Raw genomic sequence first — 23,840 nt, 5'->3', positions numbered from 1 at the left:
TGTTTATTCTTTTTCACATATAAAGTATGTTTGCACAGAGGACAAAATCTAAATTGCATAGGAGGAAATACAAAGAAATGTAAGTTTTACATTCACTCCAAATGTTTCCTTAGGAAGAGATTTAGTTTAGTATCAAGAGACTTTTCTCTGGGAATAAAAGTATACACAAACGTACATGTACACACATATAACATAAATGAAAGCTCACCTGTATGCATCTCTGTTCTTGTTTTTTTTTTTAAGTCAAATATTTTACAGGATATTGTGTGATGTCAACACACACTACTCTAACTCATTTAGAAAAATGTTTATTTAACATGTTTCTTATTGAAAAAAGAATATTTCTAATTTTTTGCAACAATGAATAAATTTGGTCTTAGCTGTGCCATTCTATTTTTTTAAAGTTTTCTACCTTTAATGTTTGTTTTAAAAATATTTTATTTCATGGTGTGATTTTTAAAAATGTTTTGGGCATATGTAAAGTAGGTGAATTTATTCTGATAATTTAAAATTTTTATAATTCATTTTTATCTTTTCTGATGTTAATCTTTAGAATTATATATAATAAACTTCTATTTTTTAAATTATTACCTTAGAATTATCTATATAGCCTAAGCGACTGGTGATGGGCTGACTGGCCAATAGCTATGATGTGCACTGACCACCAGGGGGCAGATGCTCAACACAGGAGCTGCCGAGCTGCGGTGACTTGGCAGCAGTGGTTCTTGGGTGACGCACCGGAACCAGAGAGAAGGGAGGCTGATTCCAGGTTGCATCACCCAAGAACCACCCTCTTGCAATCTGGGACCCCTCAGGGGTTGTCAGAGAGCCAGTTTTGGCCTGATCCCCGTAGGCCAGGCCAAGGGACCCCACCGGTGTACGAATTCGTGCACCAGGCCTCTAGAATCAGTATAAAAGAGTTAACCATTAGGATATTTATTCTTATTTTTCTTCCATAGCCTGCTCTTGGCAGATTATATTATTATCTTTAGTGCTCCTAATGGAAAATTTTCGAATTCTTAAGATATATTTACATATAAAAAACTGTGTTACATTTATATAGTACTAACTCTCTACAGTGAGAGGAGATTAGTGGACAAATAGTACCTATAAATTTTCCTCTTCTTTAATTTTATTTGTGTTGATGATATTACTATATTAGTTGTAGTATCATTATTGATTATATCACTATTGTAATATCACCATTTCCTATAATCCCTACAGTTTTCTGATCTTGGTTCTATCTGAGCATTCACTGTAATCAAAGTAGTATGGATTGACATTGTGAAGAATTCTGAGAACAGTTTGAATTTTTTCCTCTTCAATTAAGAAGAGGTATTCCCTTTACTAGACTATGCGATGAGTTACTTATTCTATATTTTTCTTAAGAAATATTGTTTACTTTTATTACATAGGCAAACATCTTGTTATAATTTGAAAGAACGTACATGTTACCATCTCTCTTCTTTAAATTTGCCTATTATTTGTATGTTTGATCTTCCTTTCTGCCTTATTTATATTTTCTTTCTGAACATTTTGAAATTGTAGTTTATTTTTAAAATTTTCTCAAAGATTTCTTTAATGTCCATGGTTATTTTAAGTAGTGTCTATCCAGTGATGGCAAACCTTTTGAGCTTGACGTGTCAGCATTTTGAAAAACCCTAACTTAACTCTGGTGCTGTGTCACATACAGAAATTTTTTGATATTTGCAACCATAGTAAAACAAATATTTATATTTTTGATATTTACTTTACATATTTAAATGCCATTTAACAAAGAAAAATCAGCCAAAAAAATGAGTTCGCGTGTCATAGGTTCACCATCACTGGTCTATGCTCTTGTTTTTGTTTTGTGTCATGTGACTAACAATTCTCATTTTCTTTCCTGGGTTCAACCAGCTTACTTCCCACCACCTGATATGCTTTTGTTACTTTTTTTCCCAACCTGGCTATTCCACAGGCTGGATGCTTTTATTTTAAAAAAAAGTAATAAAAATACTTTCCTGTAATTTTCTGTTAATAGGGTACTTTTTTCTGTTATTTTCCACATTACCTTTTCTTTTTAGGTTTAAAAAAAGTCATTTCCTTTTTTAAAAAATGTTTTTCTTATTGATTTTTTAAAAAGAATAACACATAGACATACTTTCCCCTTGTATATAACATGATTCTAATTGCTAAATTATGAACCATATCAATTATATATTTGGTGGTTATCTTCCATTAATTCAACAAATACTAATACAACACCAGTTATTGACAATCTTCTAAGATGGATACTTAATGGGAGTTAAAAATGAGGTCCTCTGAAATATTATGGAAGTTGATAGATGAGATATCTGCTCTCCTTGATGGAATAAGCAATCAGGTTCTTAAGAAGGTAGTGATTGAGATAGTTCAACCTATGTCATCAGACTATACACCTTCTTTTCTCTTGTGTGATCATTCCATCCCAAACAACTTCCTAGCTTCTCTTTCTGGCCCCCTGCTTCTGTTCATTTCATTAGCATTGCCTGAAATACCTTTCCTCTTACCTTTAGTTATCTAAAGTTTGTCTTTCCAGACCAATTCCTTTGTTGAAAATTTTCTCAGCTATTCCAGCTTTGGAGTCCAGTGACTGGTTATTATGTTTGCCTAGAAATAAGCAGATGCCACTTTAAGCTGCCATTTTATTTTTGTGTCTAGATATCTCCCCAGCTGCCCTATAGATCTTTAACAACAATAAATTACAACAATCAGCACTGATTCTGTGCTGGACATTTTGTTGTAAGTAACTTTAAATGTGTTATTTCATTAAACTCTCCCAACATCTCTGTAAGCTAGAAACCATTGCTTTCTGTATTTTAGAGATTAAGAAAATGAGGCACAGAGAGCTGTAGAAGCTTGCTCAAAGTGACACAGTTAGTAAACTATGGATTGACATTTTACACCAAGGAAAAGTAGCTCCAGAATCCAGGCAGCAAATTATTTCATCCCAGCTGGTTCTGGCTGCTCAAAGAGTCATTCCCCACTGATAGAAAAGAGGGTTCTCTTTTGGCAAAGAAGGATCCCACAGGGTAAAAGAAACCCTACAATGTTGTTGTTTTTAAACAATTCTCTCTTTAAGAAAAAGTACAGTTTAGAAATAATACTTGGTCCAGATGCCACCTAGATCATTTTAATTTTGTCCCTTCAGGTGTACACTCTTGAGGTTTTCGTTCTTTGGGGACCTGGCTTTAAATTATTGAAAACTCCTAAGAAAATGTCCCTTATTCTGGGAAGTTGGTGAGTCAATGCGCAGGTCTCTTAACTCCCAGCCCCTTTAAGATGGGGCATTTGCCTCCTTCACCAAGTACCTAGAAAGTCATGACCTTGCAAAGGCTACCATCATGAGGGGAGTTGACTGTTCCACTCTTACTTCCAGAAGATGATCCTTTCCTTTAAAGCAGTTCATGAAGACACATAAAGGATATCCTTAAAGAAGTGAGTACATATGTGGGATATAAAACTGAAATGCATAGATACAGACAACAGTCTGGTGGTTACCAGAGGGAAGAGGAGTCAGGTGGTAGTAAAGGGGGTCAAACACATGGTGATGGAAGATGATTTGACTTTGGCTGGTGGGCACACATGCAATATATTGATGATGCAGCATAAAAATATACACTTGAAACATTTTGTAATTTTACTAAACAATGTCAATCCAATACATTTAACTTTAAAAAAAAGAAGTGAGTACACTGTTTTTGGATAATGTGATATTTTTGAAATATGGTGGAGAAGCATGAGATGAATCCTGGGAATGTAACCGCCCCGCCCCAGGCTCTCGAAAGAGAGGAGACCTTGGCATTTTGTTCACAACCTGATGAGACTAAAGAACTGGTTTGTGTGACTTTTTCTGAACTGAACTTCCTGTTTATTTCTTTATAATATAGAGATACTGTAATGTCTGTGAGGTCACAGAATGTTAGGTATGAAAGGGCTAGAGAGATCCTCCTCTTTGATATAAAGGAGATTCAAAATGACTTACATTCAAATAAATAAATATATAAATCAGAAAGGAAGAAAGGATGGAATGAGGGATGGAAAGAAGAAAAGAAGATGGAAAGAAAAAAAGAAAGGGAGGAAGAGAAAGAAACAAACCAGAAGCAGTCTGTACACCCCCTATCCTCACACACCTACATAGACATAGTTGGACGGGCATAAACAAAAAATTCATGCCATAGGTGTTGCTCCTAATATAAACCGGGAAGTGTCTTTGTGACTGCTGAGTATATACTCCACATAGCACTAAGCAAATGATCATGATAATAAGGAAATAATCATAAATAGGATATCATCACTATGTCAAGTTCCACATGTAATTATTGTATAATTCAAGAGTACTATATTGTTCCATTTTATCCAAAGAGGACATTAATTAAAGTGATAATCAATGTTACTTAAAAACAGACTTTTTTTTCATATAAATTATCCTACATAGTGTTCTTTTTCTATAATTTTTCAACAGTTTTCTCTTTGACTAATTAGTCAGAAAATAATACTTTCTTGAGAATGTTCCCTGCATAAAATATTATGCATTTGATATTTTACATATTTTATTACTATAATTGACATTGCCTGCCAGATTTCAGGATAAGTGCCTTAAAAGCTGTTTATAGAAAGATGAGAAATCACATAAAATAATCTTACATTATTTTGGTGCAACAGATGCTTTATTTTCTATGCAGTTTCCATGACAACCTGCTGTCCAACATTTATCACTTGATCTCAAAGGTAGAACCTCTTAGTTTCTTCACACATCACAGTCCCTTATATGAGTAACCCTTTTGTCATTTGTGTGCCATCATCTCCACATCCTTTTATAAATAGTAGAAGGAAATAGGTTGATGCACACATCTATAAATTGTGTGTTGATAATGTTAGAATGGCACTGATTACTCAGTAAGAACAAGAACTTCCCTGCTTAGTCTTTCCCAATGGCTGATGTTAGGATCTGAATAGTTCATTGGCTCTTACAGTAGTCCCAGTGAGGGTATTCGTGAGTGGATTTTACTATTCCATCTAAGGTGAATCATCAAGAATAATTCTCATTTTAAATACAATTTTATAACTTGAAGGAGTTTTAGATAGTTGGACTTTTTTTTTATGAGAGAGAGTATGAAATCCAAAGAGATCAAGGGTAAACAGCCCAAGAATGTGCAAGATTTTTGCACCACTGTCCAGACCTAGTTTCTAGAAATATTGTCTTCCAGTTCAACAACATTTCAATAATTGTATATTATAGATCTGATTAGCTAATCTATCATTAGGTTAAAATATCATTTGTGACTGTGAATGATATATTTTTTATAATGAAAATGTTTTTCTTTTTTGTAGCAGATTATTAATGACCAATGGCAGACAAGAATCAGACTGCAGTGACTGAGTTTCTTTTTGTGGGCCTCACAGATCATCTCCATCAGCAGACTGGCCTCTTTGTCATGCTTCTCTTCATCTATCTTGTCACACTGGGGGGTAACTTGGGGATGATCACTCTCATATGGATTGATCCCAGGCTCCACACACCCATGTACTTTTTCCTCAGCCAGTTGTCCTTTGTAGATATTTGTTCCTCTTCCTCCATTGCCCCCAAGACACTGTGTGATATCTTTGCAGAGAAAAGAAGCATCTCTTTCATGGGTTGTGCTGCACAGATGTGGTTCTTTGGTCTTTTTGTGGCAACGGAATGCTTCCTCCTGGCTTCCATGGCCTATGACCGGTATATGGCCATCTGTAAGCCTTTGTTGTATACCCTCATTATGTCCCAGAGGGTCTGTGTGCAGCTGGTGGCAGGGCCCTATGCCGTGGCTCTTATAAGTACAATGACCCATACAGTTCTCACTTTTTGCTTACCTTTCTGTGGACCAAATGTTATCAACCACTTCTTCTGTGACATTTCACCACTGCTGTCCCTAGCATGTGCAGACACCCAGAACAATAGGTTAGTGCTTTTCATCTTGGCTGGAGCTATAGGAGTCCTCAGTGGCCTAATCATTACTATCTCCTATGTGTGCATCCTCGTGGCCATCATGAAGATCCAGACTGCTGATGGGAGGAGGAAAGCTTTCTCCACTTGTTCTTCTCACCTGGCAGCTGTCTCCATCCTATACGGGACTCTTTTCTATATCTATGTTGTGCCTGACTCAGGTTCTTTCTTAGATATCAATAAAGTGATTTCTCTATTTTATACTGTGGTCATCCCCATGCTGAACCCTCCTATCTACAGCTTGAGAAACAAGGAGGTGAAAGATGCATTCAAGAGGAAGTTTGAAAGAAAAAATTTCTAGTAAGTAGTTAGAATAGAATTCTATGTGTGCTGCACCACCGATGTTGGTACAGAATGCACAGAATACTGGAATGGAAATCAGAAACTGCAGGTAAGTCCTGGCTCTGCTAGGTTATTTAAAAAAAAAAAAAAAAGGAGTAGTTCTTAAATATTTTCCTGCCTTAGCCTTGTTCACTGTGACATCATGTGGTTTCAAAATATTAAGATGAATTGAGAATATAAATGTGCAAATATACTGGAAGAAAACTTAGGTAAATGTACCATCATGGGTATATGAATACTATTTAATTAAAACTATAAAACTAAAAGTTATTATGGAAAAATCAAAGCACCAGGAACAGTATTAAAAGACAAGCAATAAAATGAGAGAAAAAATTTGTTCAGATGTGCCAAACAATATGATAATATTCCTTATTTCCTATTCAAAGAATATTCCAAAATTTACAATAAAAATAAAAACAGTAAATAAATGGACAAATGAATAGGCAGTTCACAGAAATGGGAATGCAAATTGCCAAAAAATGTATGGAAAAATGTTCAACATCATTATTGGTCAAGTAAATAAAATTAAATGAAAATGCAATGCAGTGCCTTTCATAGCAGATAAAAAGTTAAAAGTTTTCAATGATGGCGAAGTTCCTGTTTGATGATGTACACTGTTGTTTTTCCTGATGATAGGATGAATTGCCCCATTTCTACAAAATATCTTGGTAGTTTCTATTTAAAATGTATATGGCATTTGACCTAGAAATCCCTCCTTTAGAAATCTAGACTACAGAAATATAAATGCCAATGCATAAGATAACAGATATTTCAGCATAATGTATAGTGGCAAAGAAAAAGAACAGAAATGACTTGAAGATCTATCATTCGAAGAAAAGTACTGTTTTTTTCTGTGAAATGTTGTGCAGTAAATAAAAACACTGAATTAGGTAATCATGGACTGACCTGGAGAGAGCTATTGTATACTGTCACTGCTGGTGAAAAAAGACCAAGTTGAAGATCAATGTGCAGTACTAATATTTAAGAAAAAAGGAAAATCTATGTGATGAATGAAATATACATGTAAATGCACATGTAAATGAGCATAGGGAGAAATATAAAGGATGATCAACAACATCCTGACTTTGATTACTTCATTAAGAGTGGTATTGGAGGTAGAAAAGAAGAGGTTTTATTCCTACATATTTGAGTTGTAGCTTAATCAAGCCCTCTGGTCCCACTGGGGCTCGATTTAGATGTACCATTTCCCTCTGACTTTATTATTGGAGGATCAGCCAGGACCCAGCTCATATGGCAGGCCTGGCTACCTACTCACACAATGCCCTCTGTGCAAGGACCCAGAATCAGACCAGGAGGTTTTTCTCAAAAGCCAGGACATTCTTTACTTCAGATGGCATAGAATTGCTCCTGTAACCCAGGACCTGCATCATTCTCTCACGGAGGCTTGTAAGAAGCTCCATACTGCTTGTTTTCCTGCTACTACAACTTGCATCATAGAGTCTGTTGCTTCATGTGGCCTAGTGGCAGGACTACTTGTACATCATCTGGGACCTGCTGTAGAGCCCTTCCTGCTCTGCATCCATAAATGCTGGCAGCCTTCCGTGCCATTGGGTATATGGGCTGGAGAAATATTCCTCCAAAAACAAATTTAGGACATTCTGATTCTTTCTCCATGAATTGTACCTTGTGTGTGTGTGTTTGGGGGCGGGGGGGAGTGTTCTAGCATGCCCACACTCACAGGACCTGTGAAAACTTACCGAAAGGGTAAAGTTCTTGAATCTTATTAGGGTTTATCTCTCACCCTCTGGCATAACACCTCTAATGTTCTAGCAACTCCCTGTGTAACCTGCTCTATCAGTATGATGTTATCGGTGTAGTGGATGCTACACTCAGAGTAATGGGTGGGGGCCAGCTCTCCTAGGGGCCCAGATATCTGTAGAATATATTAAGGAGGGCAGGAGAGTTAATGAAGCCTTGAGGAAATATTGTAAATGAATATTGTTGTTCATCTCACATTAATGTAAATGGTTTCTGATGCTCTTTTCTAATCAGAATAGAAAATAATACATGCCCCGAACAATCCACTGCACATCGTGTACTGGAGGCCTTATAGATGATCCCATGTACATGGCACTGCTGTTGGGCTAGTACTTGGTTGAACTTGAAGCAGTTCACAGCCATTCTCTAAGAGCCATCTGGTTTCTGGAGGAACGATACTGCTGAATGAAATAGATAATGGTTACTACCGCCACTGTATCCTTTATGTCTTTGGTGGTGGCATTCATTTCTAGATTCATGTGTTCTAGAACTTTATAATCCCCATTGACTTTAGGAAGCCTAGATTCATAACTACAACTCATATCACTGAGCTTCTCACCAAGCTGAAGTCCCTCCCATAGTCCTTTTCTATATTGCTTTAGTGGAAGGAACATAGTCATCTGTTATCTTGTCTAGTCTTACATCATAAGTCCTTTCAAATATCCCTATGTCTGTAAGCATTTAGACCTCTTCTTCAACATTCAACCATGGCAATAATGGTAGTTCTGCCCACCTACTGTAGGCTGCCGGTGTTTCCAGGGATTCAAGGAGACATCCCAACAGTGCATTAGAATCAGCTCCTGGTACCTTGCCTACAAGGTAATTTCTGAGTCACTGGAGTTCTTCCACATCAGTGAGTTCTTCTTTATCCAGCTTTATGTTTCTTCCATCCTAAGCACATTACCCTCAAAATGTATAACCCCACAAGCTTTCCCACTTCTGACTGGTACTTATCAGTCAAGTCCTATAATAATTCTGGTGACTAATAGGGCCAGTTCTCCTTAGTCTTCAGGCCATACCATTCTGAGCATTGCCTCTGGTTATTAAATCTAAAGGCCATGAAGGGAGGTGAGCTAGATCTTGAGAAAAAACACTTTTTTTTTCTTATGTAACATCTGAGTCAGTGAGTCCTCTTTACATTCTCTAGGCAAAGGAAGGCTCCTCTCTTCCAGCAGTGGGGAGAGGGCCACTTCTGCAGGCTCAGTAGCTTTAGGGGAACTAGACTATCTCAGACATAACCAGATAGATTTTTTAAATCTCAATTCTCAGTGTCTAACTCCTTCCCTGTTAGAGTGCTGACTTTTGTAGGGAGACTTGGCAATTCGGCTTCTTTATCATCCTATTTCTCACTGTCAGGTTCTTATGTTGAGTTTTCATATAATCTGGTATCTAATTCTAGGAACTGAGGATCTTTTTGAATGCTGCTTATCTGACTTTGCCATCATATCCTGAATTGGAATTTGTGTGGGCTGAGTCTGTTATTTTCATCCTTTAGAATATTAATGGTATTTAACAACAACAGCCTTCTAGTACTATAGCTACCATTGCTCCCCATATCTCTCACATGCTAGAGATAACTGCATAAGCCAATGCCTGTTTTTTTACTTGTACCCCATTCCAACTCACTAGTACAAGCCTGGCTGTATTATAGCTAATTTGCAACCACTTTATCTGAATAATTTTAATAATCTGAATTAATGCAACCCACTTACAAATGTAGTTCAATAAATTTATAATACAAAAAGATATGGAAATATTGGAAAAAATTTCCAATAACATTTGGACAATCAAATTACAAAAAGATATCCCTTAGAAACTGCTTGCTGTAGGAAATTTTAACTGTCATTTACCTTTCAAAGTCAGGCTAGAACTTCACTAAGAACATGCTCAACCTCTCTAAAACATGAACTAATTTATACAGTTTTGTTAAAAGACTGGCTACAAGACTAAAGGTCAATTTACTTAAGAAATCTGGATTTCAAGTGGGTTGGGTTAGGGATAAATTCAGAGGGAAATGCTTTGACAAACACGAAAAAGTAATGACCGCTGATTTCTTATTTTCCAAGGTTGGTCTTCTCCTGGAGAGAGGACAGGACCCTGAACAAGTGCCAATGTGTCTGTAACCTCAAGGCAATGTTGGTGTTTTCGTAGTGTTGAGTTTCACACACTGTTTCACTTTAAAAATGAATCCACTCTCTGAATTTGAGCATTTTCTCAAAAACTCAGAAGTCCTGTATTAACACTACAAAACTTGGTGTCAAGGGACAAGACTACAAATTTTTAGACTTACCCTGTTACAGTGAGAAACAAAATAGTGCTGTTTTTATTTCTGTCTTCATATCAGAGGTGTATATGGCAGGAAAGGACGTGGTTCGTTTCTAGAGGTTTGGTAACAGAATGAAATGCTTGGCCTCTCTGACTCCATCTTGTTCAAGCCTGCTTTGTTGCTATGGCACAGGTTAATAGCTTCTGCTTAGTTTTGCATATAGATAAGCTAATCATTAGAAGAATTCTGGTTGGGGCTTGAGTTTTACCAAAATAGCCCCTTATCAGAAACTGTCTCTCCCAAGCAGATAAGGGAAGTATGTACAAAAATGATGACTGTTTATCAAAGATTTGCAAGTTCATATTTTGATATGTATTATCTACTTTATTAATAATACATGTAAAATATCAAATGCTTAACAAAGCCCTTAATTTAATTACATATGCACAATCCCCTTTGCCATGTAAGGTAACATCTTCATAGGCTCCTAACATTAGGAGATGGACATCTTTGGAGACCATTATCGTGCTTTCCACGCCACCTCCTCAGATGCTACCAACTTGTATGTTCCTGCCTCCCTGCCTCTGTTTATCTCCTCACTTCAACCTGGAATGCCTTTCCTTTTAACTTCATATAATCTCATTATGTCCCAGAGGGTCTGTGTGCAGCTGGTGGCAGGGCCCTATGCCATGGCGCTTATAAGTACAATGACCCATACAGTTCTCACTTTTTGCTTACCTTTCTGTGGTTCAAATGTTATCAGTCACTTCTGTGACATTTCACCACTGCTGTCCCTAGCATGTGCAGACACCCAGAACAATAGGTTAGTGCTTTTCATCTTGGCTGGAGCTATTGTGTTCTTCAGTGGCATGATCATCGCCATCTCCTATGTGTGCATCCTGGTGGCCATCCTGAAGATCCAGACTGCTGACGGGAGGCAGAAAGCTTTCTCCACGTGTTCTTCTCACCTGACAGCCATCTGCATCCTGTATGGAGCTCTTTTCTTTAGCTATGTTCTTCTTGACTCCGGCTTCTCCCTAGATATCAATAAAGTGATTTCTCTGTTTTATACTGTGGTCATCCCCATGCTGAACCCCCTCATCTACAGTGTGAGGAACAAGGAGGTAAAAAGTGCACTCTGGAACAAGTTTGAAAGAAAAATGCAGTAATAGGATTCAGTGATGGATGGTAAATTAGAGAATTAGAAAATCCCTGAGTCTGCCCATTACCAGGTTACTTGTATACTGTGCTAGGGTGAGGGACTGCGCCATGGAAGGGTTACAGAATGTTACAGAATGTGCTAAGGGAAGGAAATGAGACATGAGAAATTGAATGTGCTGGGAGGGGGAACTGACGTATGGAGAGGGATTGTGTCTGGATATGGAGAAGGATTGTATTAGGGTTAGGAACCATGGAAGAAAAATTGCTAGATTGTCTTAGAAAAACAATGTGTTATGATATGCTCCAGCCAGGTGTGACTCTGTTTACCCCCCTTTGTGCTTATGAACCTTCTGTGAACTTCTAAGGGACAGCTAATGAAATGCTTTGTATTTTTTTTTAACACTGTTTTGCTATAAAGGATCATACTGCACCCTTGATCTCTGCCACATGCTGCAAACCTCCCAGAGGGGGAAGGTGTGGTCAGCTGGCCAGCTTAAGAAAAGGCTTTTAAATTTAAATTCTGAGTCGGTGGTCTATCTCGTTGAGCCAACCCATAACAATACTAAAGTACTGTTTATGTTTCTTTACATCGGTCTTGTCCTTTGTAAAATGATGGAGAATAGAAAAGAAAATGTAATTTATGCCAGAAGAAATCCAGGAGAACTTTTATATATTCTTATATGTGGCAAGATATTTTATTCCAGAGCAGGAAAGGAATTGTTATAAGGAAAAGATCAAAAGAGCTTATTAACAAAGGTTTCATAGACCTTGTTAGATGCTGAACAATGGAAAGTGAGAGAACAATGGCAAAAACAAGTGACTCACAATGATTTAATGTCCCAATAGGAAAGTGTTGGAATAGTAAATGAAACACAGTAGAAAAATGAAACACATCACAGAAACAAACTCATAAATGAATGGCTAATTAACACAATTAGAAATGCAAGTGGCCACAAATTAAATATATATATATAAATTATATTATATAGTAAATATATTATATACTAGTACTAGTATATGTATATGTATAGTTATAATATTCAACTTCACAATTGCTCAAGTAAATGAAATCAAAATGACAAGGCAATTTTTTTTATCTATTAGATTGGCAAACATTATTATGTGCAAGGTTAGTAAGGTTACCATTTGGGTATGAACAGCAATTTTATCCATAGCTAAAGTAGCTAAGTATGAATAGCTACTTTTCCATAAAGTAATTTGTAATTTGGTGATTTCTATTAAAGAGTACATTATCTTTGAATTAGCTGTCTTAAATTTGGAAATATATGCTGTAGAAATATGAATATCAGAAATATTTATTGCAGCATCTTTTGTAGAGGATCTGTATTATTAGTAGAAATATACATTATTTCTTTGAAATGTTGTGCAGCTGATTATAAAAAGAATAAGTTATGTTCATGCTTTGGTTTGGAGGAAACTGTCTGACATAATCACTGATAGATGGAAAGGAATCAAGTCAAAGTTTAATATGTAGAACTGATCATAATTTGTAAAAATATAACGGTGGGAGTAAAACTTACCTAATATATAAAATAGGTTGGTATGTGCATATGTACATGATTTTCCATAGAAGTATGGAAAGCTACAGGCCAAGGTGCTTTTTGTCTCTAGCTTCTTTTTTTTTCTTCTTTATCTTTGATTTTCTGTATTTTGAAAATTATATGCCTAGGTATAGTTTTTGCTGGGATGTCCTGCTTGGTGTTCTCTCAGCTTCCTGAACCTGTGGCTTGGTGTCCAAGATTCATTTGGGAAAATTCTCAATAATTAATGGTTCATATATTTCTTCTATCATTTCTTTCTTCTTTCTTCTTATGTTTCCATTGTGTACAGTTTTGCAGCTATCCCACAGCCTTTATGTGGTAGCCAGTCAGATAGGCATGAGCAAAGCAGGACAATAGGCCAATAAACACAAGGTGCTTTTTTCTTTTATTAAACAATCTATGACCTAAAGCCAATCATTCCAAACCAAAATGAGCTCTTCTTAAAGTCTCATCAAAACTGTTCTATAAAACCTAGAATTTTCCAGGTTTATGAATTCTAATTACATTTGGATTAGAACTTATATGGAATTTAGTTGGTATAGCCCTGTTCTTGAACATAACTTAATGTGATTGATTTAAAGGTTCAGAATATTGTATATTTTACTGATCCCAGAAATGATTGTATGGGATTTTTGACCCCTAAGCGTATGTCATTTGTATAGAAGTGAATCTGCAAATGGACTTGGGGAGTTTTTAACCCAATAGAGGACTTTCCTTAGTCATTCTGAATAAACCTAAAACAAGGTATTTCCAAGTCTATGTGTAGTTTTTTGTTTTATATTTTATTTTTTATACTTATGTCCAATCTCCCAAAACTACTTGTATTAACTCTCAGATGTAGTATTTGAATTGTGATTTCTGTCTCATTGCATCAAGTGCTTCTTGTTCAAAGAAACTTTGTTCCATTTTTCAAGACGGCGTCAAGATGTATTTTTTTTTTTTTCAGAAGCCCTCCTTTGAGAAAAAATTCCATTGTGAAGTAATATTGGTTCAGATTCTATACTATCTATTTTATTTTAATTTATTCTCTATGGATGTAGACTCTGAGGTTCAGAATTCTTCAGGGATGAGGTGCCAATTGACGCAAATGTGTACGAAATATATGTATTTCATATTGTGCAGATATAAGAGTCAGAAAAAGGCAAGAAATTATTTAATATGTGTTGATAGACTCTAAGGAAATCAGGACTAAGATCACTCATCTTTATCAGAATAAAAACATAATTCACGATTCTTTAAGAACACCACATTGGAGAGACCATTTCTTCTTGTCTGAGGCCAGAAGTCCACAAAATTTGAAGTAATTAAAAGAGGTAAGTCAGGGATTTTATCAAAGTAGTGACTGTGCTCAACTTTGGATTAGCCAAACTCATAAAATTAGATAGTTATTATTACATGGCCAAATTTACTTTTTTAAACATTTCAAATAGAATATCTTGGCTCAAATATTCTTGTGCATGCTTCAGAGTAAACAGAAAATTTACATGATTTTTACACCTAAATAACAGGTCTTTAGGCCTATATGGGTTAACAAAATGTTTATTCAATCTCTCTATTTTTATCAGAATCCAGTGATATAGCATGCCCAGTATTCCACTGCTAGTGGTTTTTGACATTTATGTTTTAAGAACTAATTATTTATGAATTTTATTACATTATTTTTTCTCTAATAATATGAGCCCACTCATAAATAAAATAATATTGCCTGAAATAGGTTATGCTTTTGTTGAAAGCTTAGATTTGTATAAGAAATACCATTAAGTAATATCCACTCATATGACTAAAGCAAACACAATCAACAGGGACATTACATAAATAACTTATTGGGGAGATAAAATAAATATGTGACCACGTTTGCCAACTACAGTTGTGCCATAATGGCAATTCAATTTTATATTTAATATTATTAGGTGTCATAGGACAATCTTATCCTTGTTTACAACAGGTGATTTACTGGAAGGTTCATATGTATAGAAATGTACATGACTCTGATAGTCCTTAGAAGCTTTAATGTGTGTGTATCATCTGGGGTTTGTGAAAATGCAGATTTTGATTGTGTGGAACTAGAGTGGGGCTTCAGAGTCTGCATTTGTGATAAGCTCCTGGATGATGCTGTTGCTGTTGATTCATGGACCACACATTGAATAGAGTCTTAAGATGACGGTCCCACAGTGTCCTACACCATGACTTTTTGTGGGTCAATTAAAATGGTCTGCTCCCCCCTTCCTATTTATATTTTATGAGCAATATTAATTCATCAGTAATAGTGATCAGGAACTTATCAATATTAGGCCTATGCCTTCAGTATAATATCCTGAATTGTGTTCATGTGGAACATAAGAAAGAAAATATAATTTCATTACTCTGAATTAGGACAGTGTACTTAATACGCTGACAGGATGCAGATATACAAATGTTTTACTGATGAATTGCTCAACTTCTTAACTTCATTTGTTTTGCAATCTTCTTAACAAGCTTCTGTCTGATCGCTGTCCGAGGGTGTTCCCTAAATGGATGGCTGTGTCTCCAAAATCAATCATTCGCTCTTGGAATTTTCTAAATTTTGAAAAATTTCTTACTCTTTTGAGCTTACATTTGTGATTTTATAATTGAAATCCCTCAGGATAGCATTTGTCTTCTGGGGCTACTCAGAGAACAAAGTGAAGCTGTCACTGTTCATAATAGCCCTTGGTCAGAATAGCTATTTCAGTATTTGAAGATAAGAAGGCAGTTTACTTTTTTATCTCCAACCTAAGCTCATATTTCCACATAAGAGGACAACATCACCCAAGATGGTCACTGTTTTTGTTTGTGTTTGTTATTATAGCTGCTTTCCCCATGTTTCTTTGCTGAGACTCAGACTGATATATGTGTTATCTTCATAACTGTAATATGATACTGCCCCAGGATAATGTGCAATTGAAGAAAATATGGTTGAAATTATGGTGATAATTTTCTTTCTCTGGCATTTGTTTATTCAATTACCTAATTCCCTCCATGTACTCTGATAAGCACAGGGAATATAAATATTAATAAAGCAGATTTTCTTTGCTCAAGTTGCTCTAGTTGGGAAATAATGTAATATATTTGATAAGTGTTATTTGAAGGGATGTCGTGGTGATACAGAATCATGATGAGGGAGAAACTAACAGTGAGGTTCTAGAAAAATTTAATAAAAGAGAGAAAAAAAGAGCATGGAATTAGGTTTTCAAAACTAATTATTGAAAGTTTTATGAGCACGTATTATGTTACAGGTGTTTGGTAAGCTTTATTTAGTCCACTCTTTCAAGTAGCCCTCTGACCTAAGTAGTCTTCATTTCTTTTAAACATACACTAATAAGACAAAGCCATTTATGCAGAAAGACGCAGAGCCAGTGTTTGATTCTAGGTTCACTTGGTTCCAGCTTATGCTGATTTTTGTCTACTGTGCTCTCACATACAGTGGCATTTGAGCTGAAATTCTTTATCTTCATAGCTCTTCTTGATCTCTATATGTTTACACCTTGAATAGTGTCCCCCAAATATTCATGTCCACCAAGATCCTCAGAATATGACCTTATTTGGAAATATACTTTTTGAAGTTCTAGTTGAGATAAGGCCATATTGAATTAGGGTGAAATCACACATCACAGATACTCAAGAATCCTATGAAGATACATTAGGATTTTAATGAATTTCTACCATATTTTTTAAGAGTAATTGGAAAAAATAGTTAAAATTTATAATGTTCCTCTGTCTTACATTAGTTAACAAAAAGATGCCCTTCATGGTGACATAGAACAATGTTTTAAGTCAACCACAAACTGCATCTCCATTGAGATTTTCTTCATACATTGTTCTTACAATGTCCTTAATCTTCCATGAAAAAGTAGATAGGTGTTAACCTGCTTAATCTACAGAGCTCCAGATTTTAAGGCAGCAACAATCACCCCCATAAATTTTACATATATACTAGGAATAAAAACATAGTAACATCAACTATGAGATATGAGAGTTGAATCACATTAGTATTTTCTCCTCAAAATATCTCAAATTCTATCAATATAAAATAGAATACACTGTAAGTAATTATACACATCCAAACCTCAATCCTCTTGATATTTTGAAGCACACTAAAAAGAAATTATCTGGCCATTACTGAGTAGCTCAGTTGCTTAGAATATTGTCCTGACATGCCAAGGTTGTGGGCTCAGTCTCAGGTCAAGGCACATACAAGAATCAACCAATGAATGCATCAATTAGTGGAACAACAAAATGATGTTTCTCTTTCTCCAAAATCAACAAACAAAAAACGTAATTTTCTCAGTTTTTAAACTTTGGATTCTTCTCTGTAATAAGTATTCTGATTTTGAGTAGTATCTGAAAACTATTATTGATTACATTTCCACTATGAATTCTATGATACTTTAAACTTATTTTCAGTTACATTGCAAATTTTTTTTTTTACATCTTTAAAGTCACTTTCGAGCATAAATTCTTGGGCTTTAGTGAAGTGTATATTTTGAACAAAAGTCTTTTCTTCTATATTACAAATGTAGTATTTCTTCCCAGTGCACATTCCCTGACCTTGAGTGGGGCTGCAGGTCCATCTATACGGTTTCCAACACGCTTTAGTTTCAAGGTTTTTCCTACTCTGAATTCTCATGTGTTGTTTAAGCTGTGAAAGCGGAATAAAGGCTTTGCCACACTAGTTACATTTGCATTGTTTCTGTCTGGTATGAATTCTCTGATATTGAGCAAGTTTTGTGTACTGGGCAAGGCTTTACCACATTCTTTATGTTTGTTAAGCTCTGATCCAGTATGAATTATCAGATGTTGTGTAAGATATGAATGCAGAATAAAGACTTTGCCACATATGATACATCTGTAAAGATTCTCTTCAATATAAACTCTCTAATGTTGAATGAAGCTTGTACAATAGTTAAAAGTTTTGCACATCCTTTATATTTTTACTGTTTCTCTCTAGCATGAATTCCCAGATATTGAAGAAGCTTTGAGAACAGGTTGAAGGCTTTGCCACATACTCTACTTTTGAAAAAGCTCCACTCCAGTATGATTTCTCAGATGTTCAGTAAGGCTTGAACACCAATTATAGGCTTTATTACATTCCTCACATCTGTAAGGTTAGTCATCAGTATGAATTTTCAGATGTTGAGCAAGATATTAATGCTGCTTAAAGGCTTTGTCACATTGTCTACATTTGTAAGACTTCTGCCCACTGTGAGTTCCCTGAAGGTGAGTAAGCGTTGAGTACTCATTTAAGGCTTTGCCACACCATACTTGTAAGGTTTCTTTCTAGTATGAATAGTATGAATGTAGAATAAGACATGAATGTTATTTAAAGGCTTGGCCACAGGCTTTGCATTTGTAAGGTTTCTCTTCAGTATGCATTATCTAATGTAGTAGTAAAATCTGAGGCCAGTTAAATGTTTTACCACATTTTTTACATTTGTAAGGTTTTTCTCAGTATGGATTTTCTTATTTCTATTTAGATTGAATATTAGATTTTAGACTCTCCCACATGGATTACACTTGTAAGCTTCCTTCCCAGTATGAATATTCTTTTGTTCAGTATGACTTGATGATTGATGAAAAGTTTTTTTTATCACATTTACTTCATTTGTGTGTCTACTCCAAAATATGAATAATTTGATGTATATTGTAATTTGACTTTTTGGTCTAAGAATTTTCCACATTATAATAGTTCTCTGGATGCTGAGTTCTCTGATGTTTATTAGGATTTAGCTGTTGGTTAAAGTTTTCCCAATGTTCATTGTATTGATAACTTCTGTCTCAATTATATGCACTCAGTATTATTTTATGGAATGAATCTTCTATTCCTGGTTTTTGCAACAAGACCTGGTTGTTCTCAGAGGACATAGCTGGGTGGATGGATATGGTATTTTTCAGCTTTACATCCCAGGGCTCCTTCATCGGCTCCGAAAAGGTTACCACAACCGGCTTAAAGACAGCAAGACTCAGGAGATCAGGTTCCTGTAATTCTTCAAAATCACACCCAAGTACAATTTTCACTGAGCTGGGTCCAGGCATTCCTACTCCTCCTAAAAGAAATCCATAGACACATCCCTGAGGGTCAACAGTCCCTGAGAAGCAGCCATGTCATTCTGTTCCTGGTCCTGCTCCTATTTTTGGTTGTTTTCTCAGGTAGTGTGATGTTGAGGAGTTATTTCTGCATCATGAGAACATGTCTTCAAAGGCATCAGCACAACCCATTCATCTGCTTCCATCACACTCACAGGCAGAAGGACTTGGAAATGCTGAAAGGGCCACCCTCTCCTGTCCTTTGTTACAGGAGAGTCGGTAACAATGAGCTTCCACACGGAGACCAAGCTGTGAGTTTTTTCTCTCCTGTCTTCATGCGCTCTCTCCTCTCATAGGTGACCATAAACTCTACAGAAATTTTAATGCCCATAGTGACCCTTAGGCTTCATGTATGTAGGAATGTGGACTGATACTCTCAGGTTTAAACCAGAAAGAATGACACCAGGAAGGCCAGCATGATCATTGAGATTTCATAGCCACTTCTGGATCTGCAAGAAACTCCATATTTTTAATACGTCAGATTTTTCTTCTCTATTAAGGTCTGTATCCCTCTGTGTATGTTGCATACAATGATAAATAGCGGATCTAGAATGTTGTTAGGATGGAGAAGTAACTGATAATAGGATTGAAGTAGAAGGATTTTTCTATTTTAGTTATGTGAGTTACCAGATTAAGCTGAATGCATGAAAGACTGATGGGTTTTATTCATTTTCACACTTTTCTTGAAATGTGGATTCTGAGCTAATCAACATTCTTCCACTCAACTGAAAGGAAATGGAAACTAATATCCATGTTTAAAATCATGACATTAAAGAATTAAAAGGCAACAGTAGATCATCCATATATATTAAATAAGTAAAATCCATACACATTAATATAAATTGCCCAGACTGCACAGATAACTAGCACAATAGCCATACATAGAACCCAGAAGTTTGACTAATTCCACGAATGCTTGTTGAGTTTTGAAAACATTATTTATAGCATGTTATGATTTGATAAAGGTGAGTAGCAAATACAAAGGTGGCATATATATATACATCTCCATAATATTTAACATGTTTGAACTGTTTGGTATCAGAAGAAAAGTACAATTGAGCTGTAAAATTAAATATTTACACTATCGGAAGAACATAGATATTGACAACTAATGGATTAAAAGGCTATATGGCTTTTTAAATTATTGATCTATAAAAAAGGGTTGTTTTGCTCTCATTACAGATTGCCACCCAACAATGGATAAGAATCAAACAGGAGTGACTGAATTTTATTTTGTGGGCTTGACAAGCCATTTTCCAGACGAGATGATTCTCTTCTTGATATTTCTCTTTGTTTATCTTGTCACATTGGGAGCGAACTTGGGGATGGTTGCCCTTATCTGGACAGATTCTCGACTCCACACACCCATGTACTTTTTTCTCAGCCACTTGTCCCTTGTGGATATTGGCTCCTCTTCTTCCATTGCTCCGAAGTTGTTGTGGGACATATTTCTGGAGAGAAAAGTCATCTCCTTCATGGGTTGTGCTGTACAGATGTGGTTTATTGGTCAATTTGCAGTTACTGAGTGTTTCCTCCTAGCCGCCATGGCATATGATCGGTACATAGCCATCTGCAACCCTTTATTGTACCCGGTCATCATGTCCCAGCGGGTTTGTGTGCAGCTGGTGGCAGGGCCTTATGCCATGGGCATTCTAAATGCCATTATTCAAGAGACCTTCACTTTTTGCTTACCTTTCTGTGGTCCAAATGTGGTCAACCACTTTTTCTGTGACATTCTCCCTGTCCTCTCCCTGGCATGTGCTGACACCCAGAACAATAGGTTGCTTCTTTTCATCATGGCTGGAGCTATTGTGTTGTTCAGTGGCATGATCATCGCCATCTCCTATGTGTGCATCCTGGTGGCTATCCTGAAGATCCAGACTGCTGACGGGAGGCAGAAAGCTTTCTCCACATGTTCTTCTCACCTGACAGCCATCTGCATCCTGTATGGGACTCTTTTCTATATCTATGTTCTTCCTGAGTCAGGTTCCTCCCTAGATATCAATAAAGTGATTTCTCTATTTTATACTGTGGTCATCCCCATGCTGAACCCCCTCATCTACAGTGTGAGGAACAAGGAGGTGAAAAGTGCAATCAGGAGCAAGTTTGAAAGAAAAATGCAGTAATAGGTGGTAATTAGAGAGTTAGAAAATTCATGAGTCTATCTATTATCAGGTTACTTGTATACTGTTTATGTTTCTTTACATCAGGCTTGTCCTTTGTGGAATGATGCAGAATAAAAAAGAAAATGTAATTTGTGCCAGAAGAAAATCCAGGAGAACTTTTATATATTCTTATATGTGGGAAGATATTTTATGTTATGTTATAAGGGAAAATCAACATAGTTCATCAAGAAAGGTTTCATAGACCTTGTTAAATGTTGAACAATGGAAAGTGAGAGAAAAATGGCAAAACAAGTGACTCACAATGAGTTAATGTCCAAATAGGAAAGTTTTGGAATACATATATAAAACACAGTAGGAAAATGAAACACAGCTGAGGAATAAACCAAGAAATGAATGTCTAATTGACACAATTGGAAATAGTCCTAAATTATATATATATATATATATAATTATGATTAAACTAGAGGCCCGGTGCACAAACATTTGTGCACTTGAGGGTAAGGGGTCTCTCAGCCCGGCCTGTGCCTTCTTGCAGTCTGAGACCCCTCGGGGGTGACCACTTGCTGGCTCACCAGGGGATTGGGCCTAAGATGGCAATCAGACATCCCTCTGGCAGCCCGGCAGCCCTCTGGGGGGATGTCCACTTGCCAGCAGGGAGCAGACCTAAGCTGCATTCAGACATTCTTAGCACTGCTGAGGAGGCAGGAGAGGCTCCCACCACCACCGCTGTATGGCAGCCATCAGCCTGGCTTGTGGCTGAGCAGAGCTCCCCCATGTGGGAGCGCACTGACCACCAGAGGGAAGCTCCTGCATTGAGCATCTGCCCCCTGGTGGTCAGTGTGTGTCATAGTGACCAGTCATTCCCAGTCTTTCTCTTGTTAGGGTCAGTTTACATATTACCCTTTTACTATATAGGGTAGAGGCCTGATGCATGGGTGGGGGCCGGCTGGTTTGCCCTGAAGGGTGTCCCGGATCAGGGTGGGGGTCCTGCTTGGTTGCCTGGCCAATCTGGGTGAGGGGCTGATGGCTGTTTGCAGCTGGTCACACCCCCTTCAGGGTGGGGGTCCCCACTGGGGTGCCTGGCCAGCCTGGGTGAGGGGCTGAGGGCCGTTTTCAGGCTGGCGGGTGACTGAAGCTCCCAGCCTCTTTTTTTTTATTTTATTTTTTTTTTATTCTGGGATTTATTTACCTTCTATAGCTGTCACTGGAGCTGAGAGCCGGCTCCTGCTCTGAGGCTGGGCTCCAGCTCTGAGGCCGTGGCCGGCTGAAAGCAGGTACCTGGGTTTGTTTAGCTTCTATAATTGAAACTCTGTTGCCATCACTGGTGCTCTCAGCTCTGAGGCGGTGGCCAGCTGAAAGCAGGTATTTGGGGTTTGTTTAACTTCTATAATTGAAACATTATTGCTTCCAGAGCTCAGAGCTGGGCCAGGGCAGGCGGGGAACCTTGGCTTCCTCATTCGCTGGAGCAAGCAAGCCTCATGTTTGCTTCAGCTGCGTGGCTGCCGGCCTCCATCTTTGTTGGCAGTTAATTTGCATATCCTGCTGATTAGCCAGTGGGAAGTGTAGCAGAGGTATGGTTAATTACCATGTTTGTCTATTATTAGATAGGATATATTATATATTATATATATTAATTGCTCAACTCCACAATTGCTTGAGTAAATTAAATCAAAATGACAAGGCAAATTTTTTTTTTCATCTATTAGATTAGCAAACATTAAAATGATTATTTGCAAGGCTAGTAAGGTTACCATTCAATATGAGCAACAATTTTATACATAGCTAATGTACTAGTAGCTATGTGTAAATAGCTACATTGCCATACAGTAATTGTTATTTTATGGTTGCTATTAAAATGCAATGTACATAATCTTTGACTTAGCTGTCTTACATTTGGAAGTCTATGCTTTAGAAATAGGAACACAGAAACAAATATTACAGCATCTTTTGTAGAGGAAATAAAAAACAACAACCTGTATCTGCATTATTAGGAGAAACATATTCTTTTTTTGAAGTGTTTTGCAGCTGATTATAAAAAGAATAAGTTCATGCTTTGATTTGGAAGAAACTCTCTGACAAAATCACTGATAGATGTGAAAGAATCAAATCAAAGCTTAATTTGTAGAACTGACCATAATTTATTAAAAAAAAAAGGGAAAGAAAAAAAAGGTGAGGAGGTGAGGGTAAAATCCACCTGATGTGTAAATTATGTTGGTATGTAGGTATGTACATGATCAGAGAGAGAAGTGTGAATGGCTACAGGCCAAGCTGTTAACAATTGGTTAGTTCAGTCGTGTGACAATGGAGTAGGAAAGGGATCATTCTCATCTAAGTTGTTTTACAACAAATATGTTTAATTTTATAATTAAAATTCACTTTTCAAAAGCTTCCATCTATGTCAAAACTGAATGAGTGATAGGATGAATGAATTAATGAATATATTAGTAAATAAATAAATTGAGGGGTTGGGCTCAATGTCTTCTCTTAAGGCTACTCTA

The 23,840-nt window shown here is 36.7% G+C and overlaps 3 protein-coding genes across 3 annotated transcripts; all 3 read left to right on the top strand.

Annotated features, from left to right (window-relative positions):
* Positions 1 to 5,372: 5,372 nt before the first annotated feature.
* On the top strand, positions 5,373 to 6,305 carry LOC139017936 (olfactory receptor 5G3-like). Its single transcript, XM_070426550.1, has one exon. It carries the CDS (start codon positions 5,373 to 5,375, stop codon positions 6,303 to 6,305), a length of 933 nt encoding a protein of 310 aa, XP_070282651.1.
* A 4,586-nt stretch (positions 6,306 to 10,891) lies between these two features.
* On the top strand, positions 10,892 to 11,560 carry LOC139017716 (olfactory receptor-like protein HbA1). Its single transcript, XM_070426318.1, has one exon. The coding sequence runs from the start codon at positions 10,892 to 10,894 to the stop codon at positions 11,558 to 11,560; it is 669 nt and encodes a 222-aa protein (XP_070282419.1).
* An 8,852-nt stretch (positions 11,561 to 20,412) lies between these two features.
* On the top strand, positions 20,413 to 21,342 carry LOC139017715 (olfactory receptor 5G3-like). The gene has a single exon (XM_070426317.1). The coding sequence runs from the start codon at positions 20,413 to 20,415 to the stop codon at positions 21,340 to 21,342; it is 930 nt and encodes a 309-aa protein (XP_070282418.1).
* Positions 21,343 to 23,840: the final 2,498 nt, after the last annotated feature.

The sequence above is a fragment of the Myotis yumanensis genome, unplaced genomic scaffold (assembly GCF_028538775.1).
Source record: "Myotis yumanensis isolate MYYU_CA2020_CCGP unplaced genomic scaffold, mMyoYum1.0.hap1 SCAF_10, whole genome shotgun sequence".
NCBI classification, from domain to species: Eukaryota; Metazoa; Chordata; class Mammalia; order Chiroptera; family Vespertilionidae; genus Myotis; species Myotis yumanensis.
This window is presented reverse-complemented; position numbering and strand designations above follow the sequence as displayed.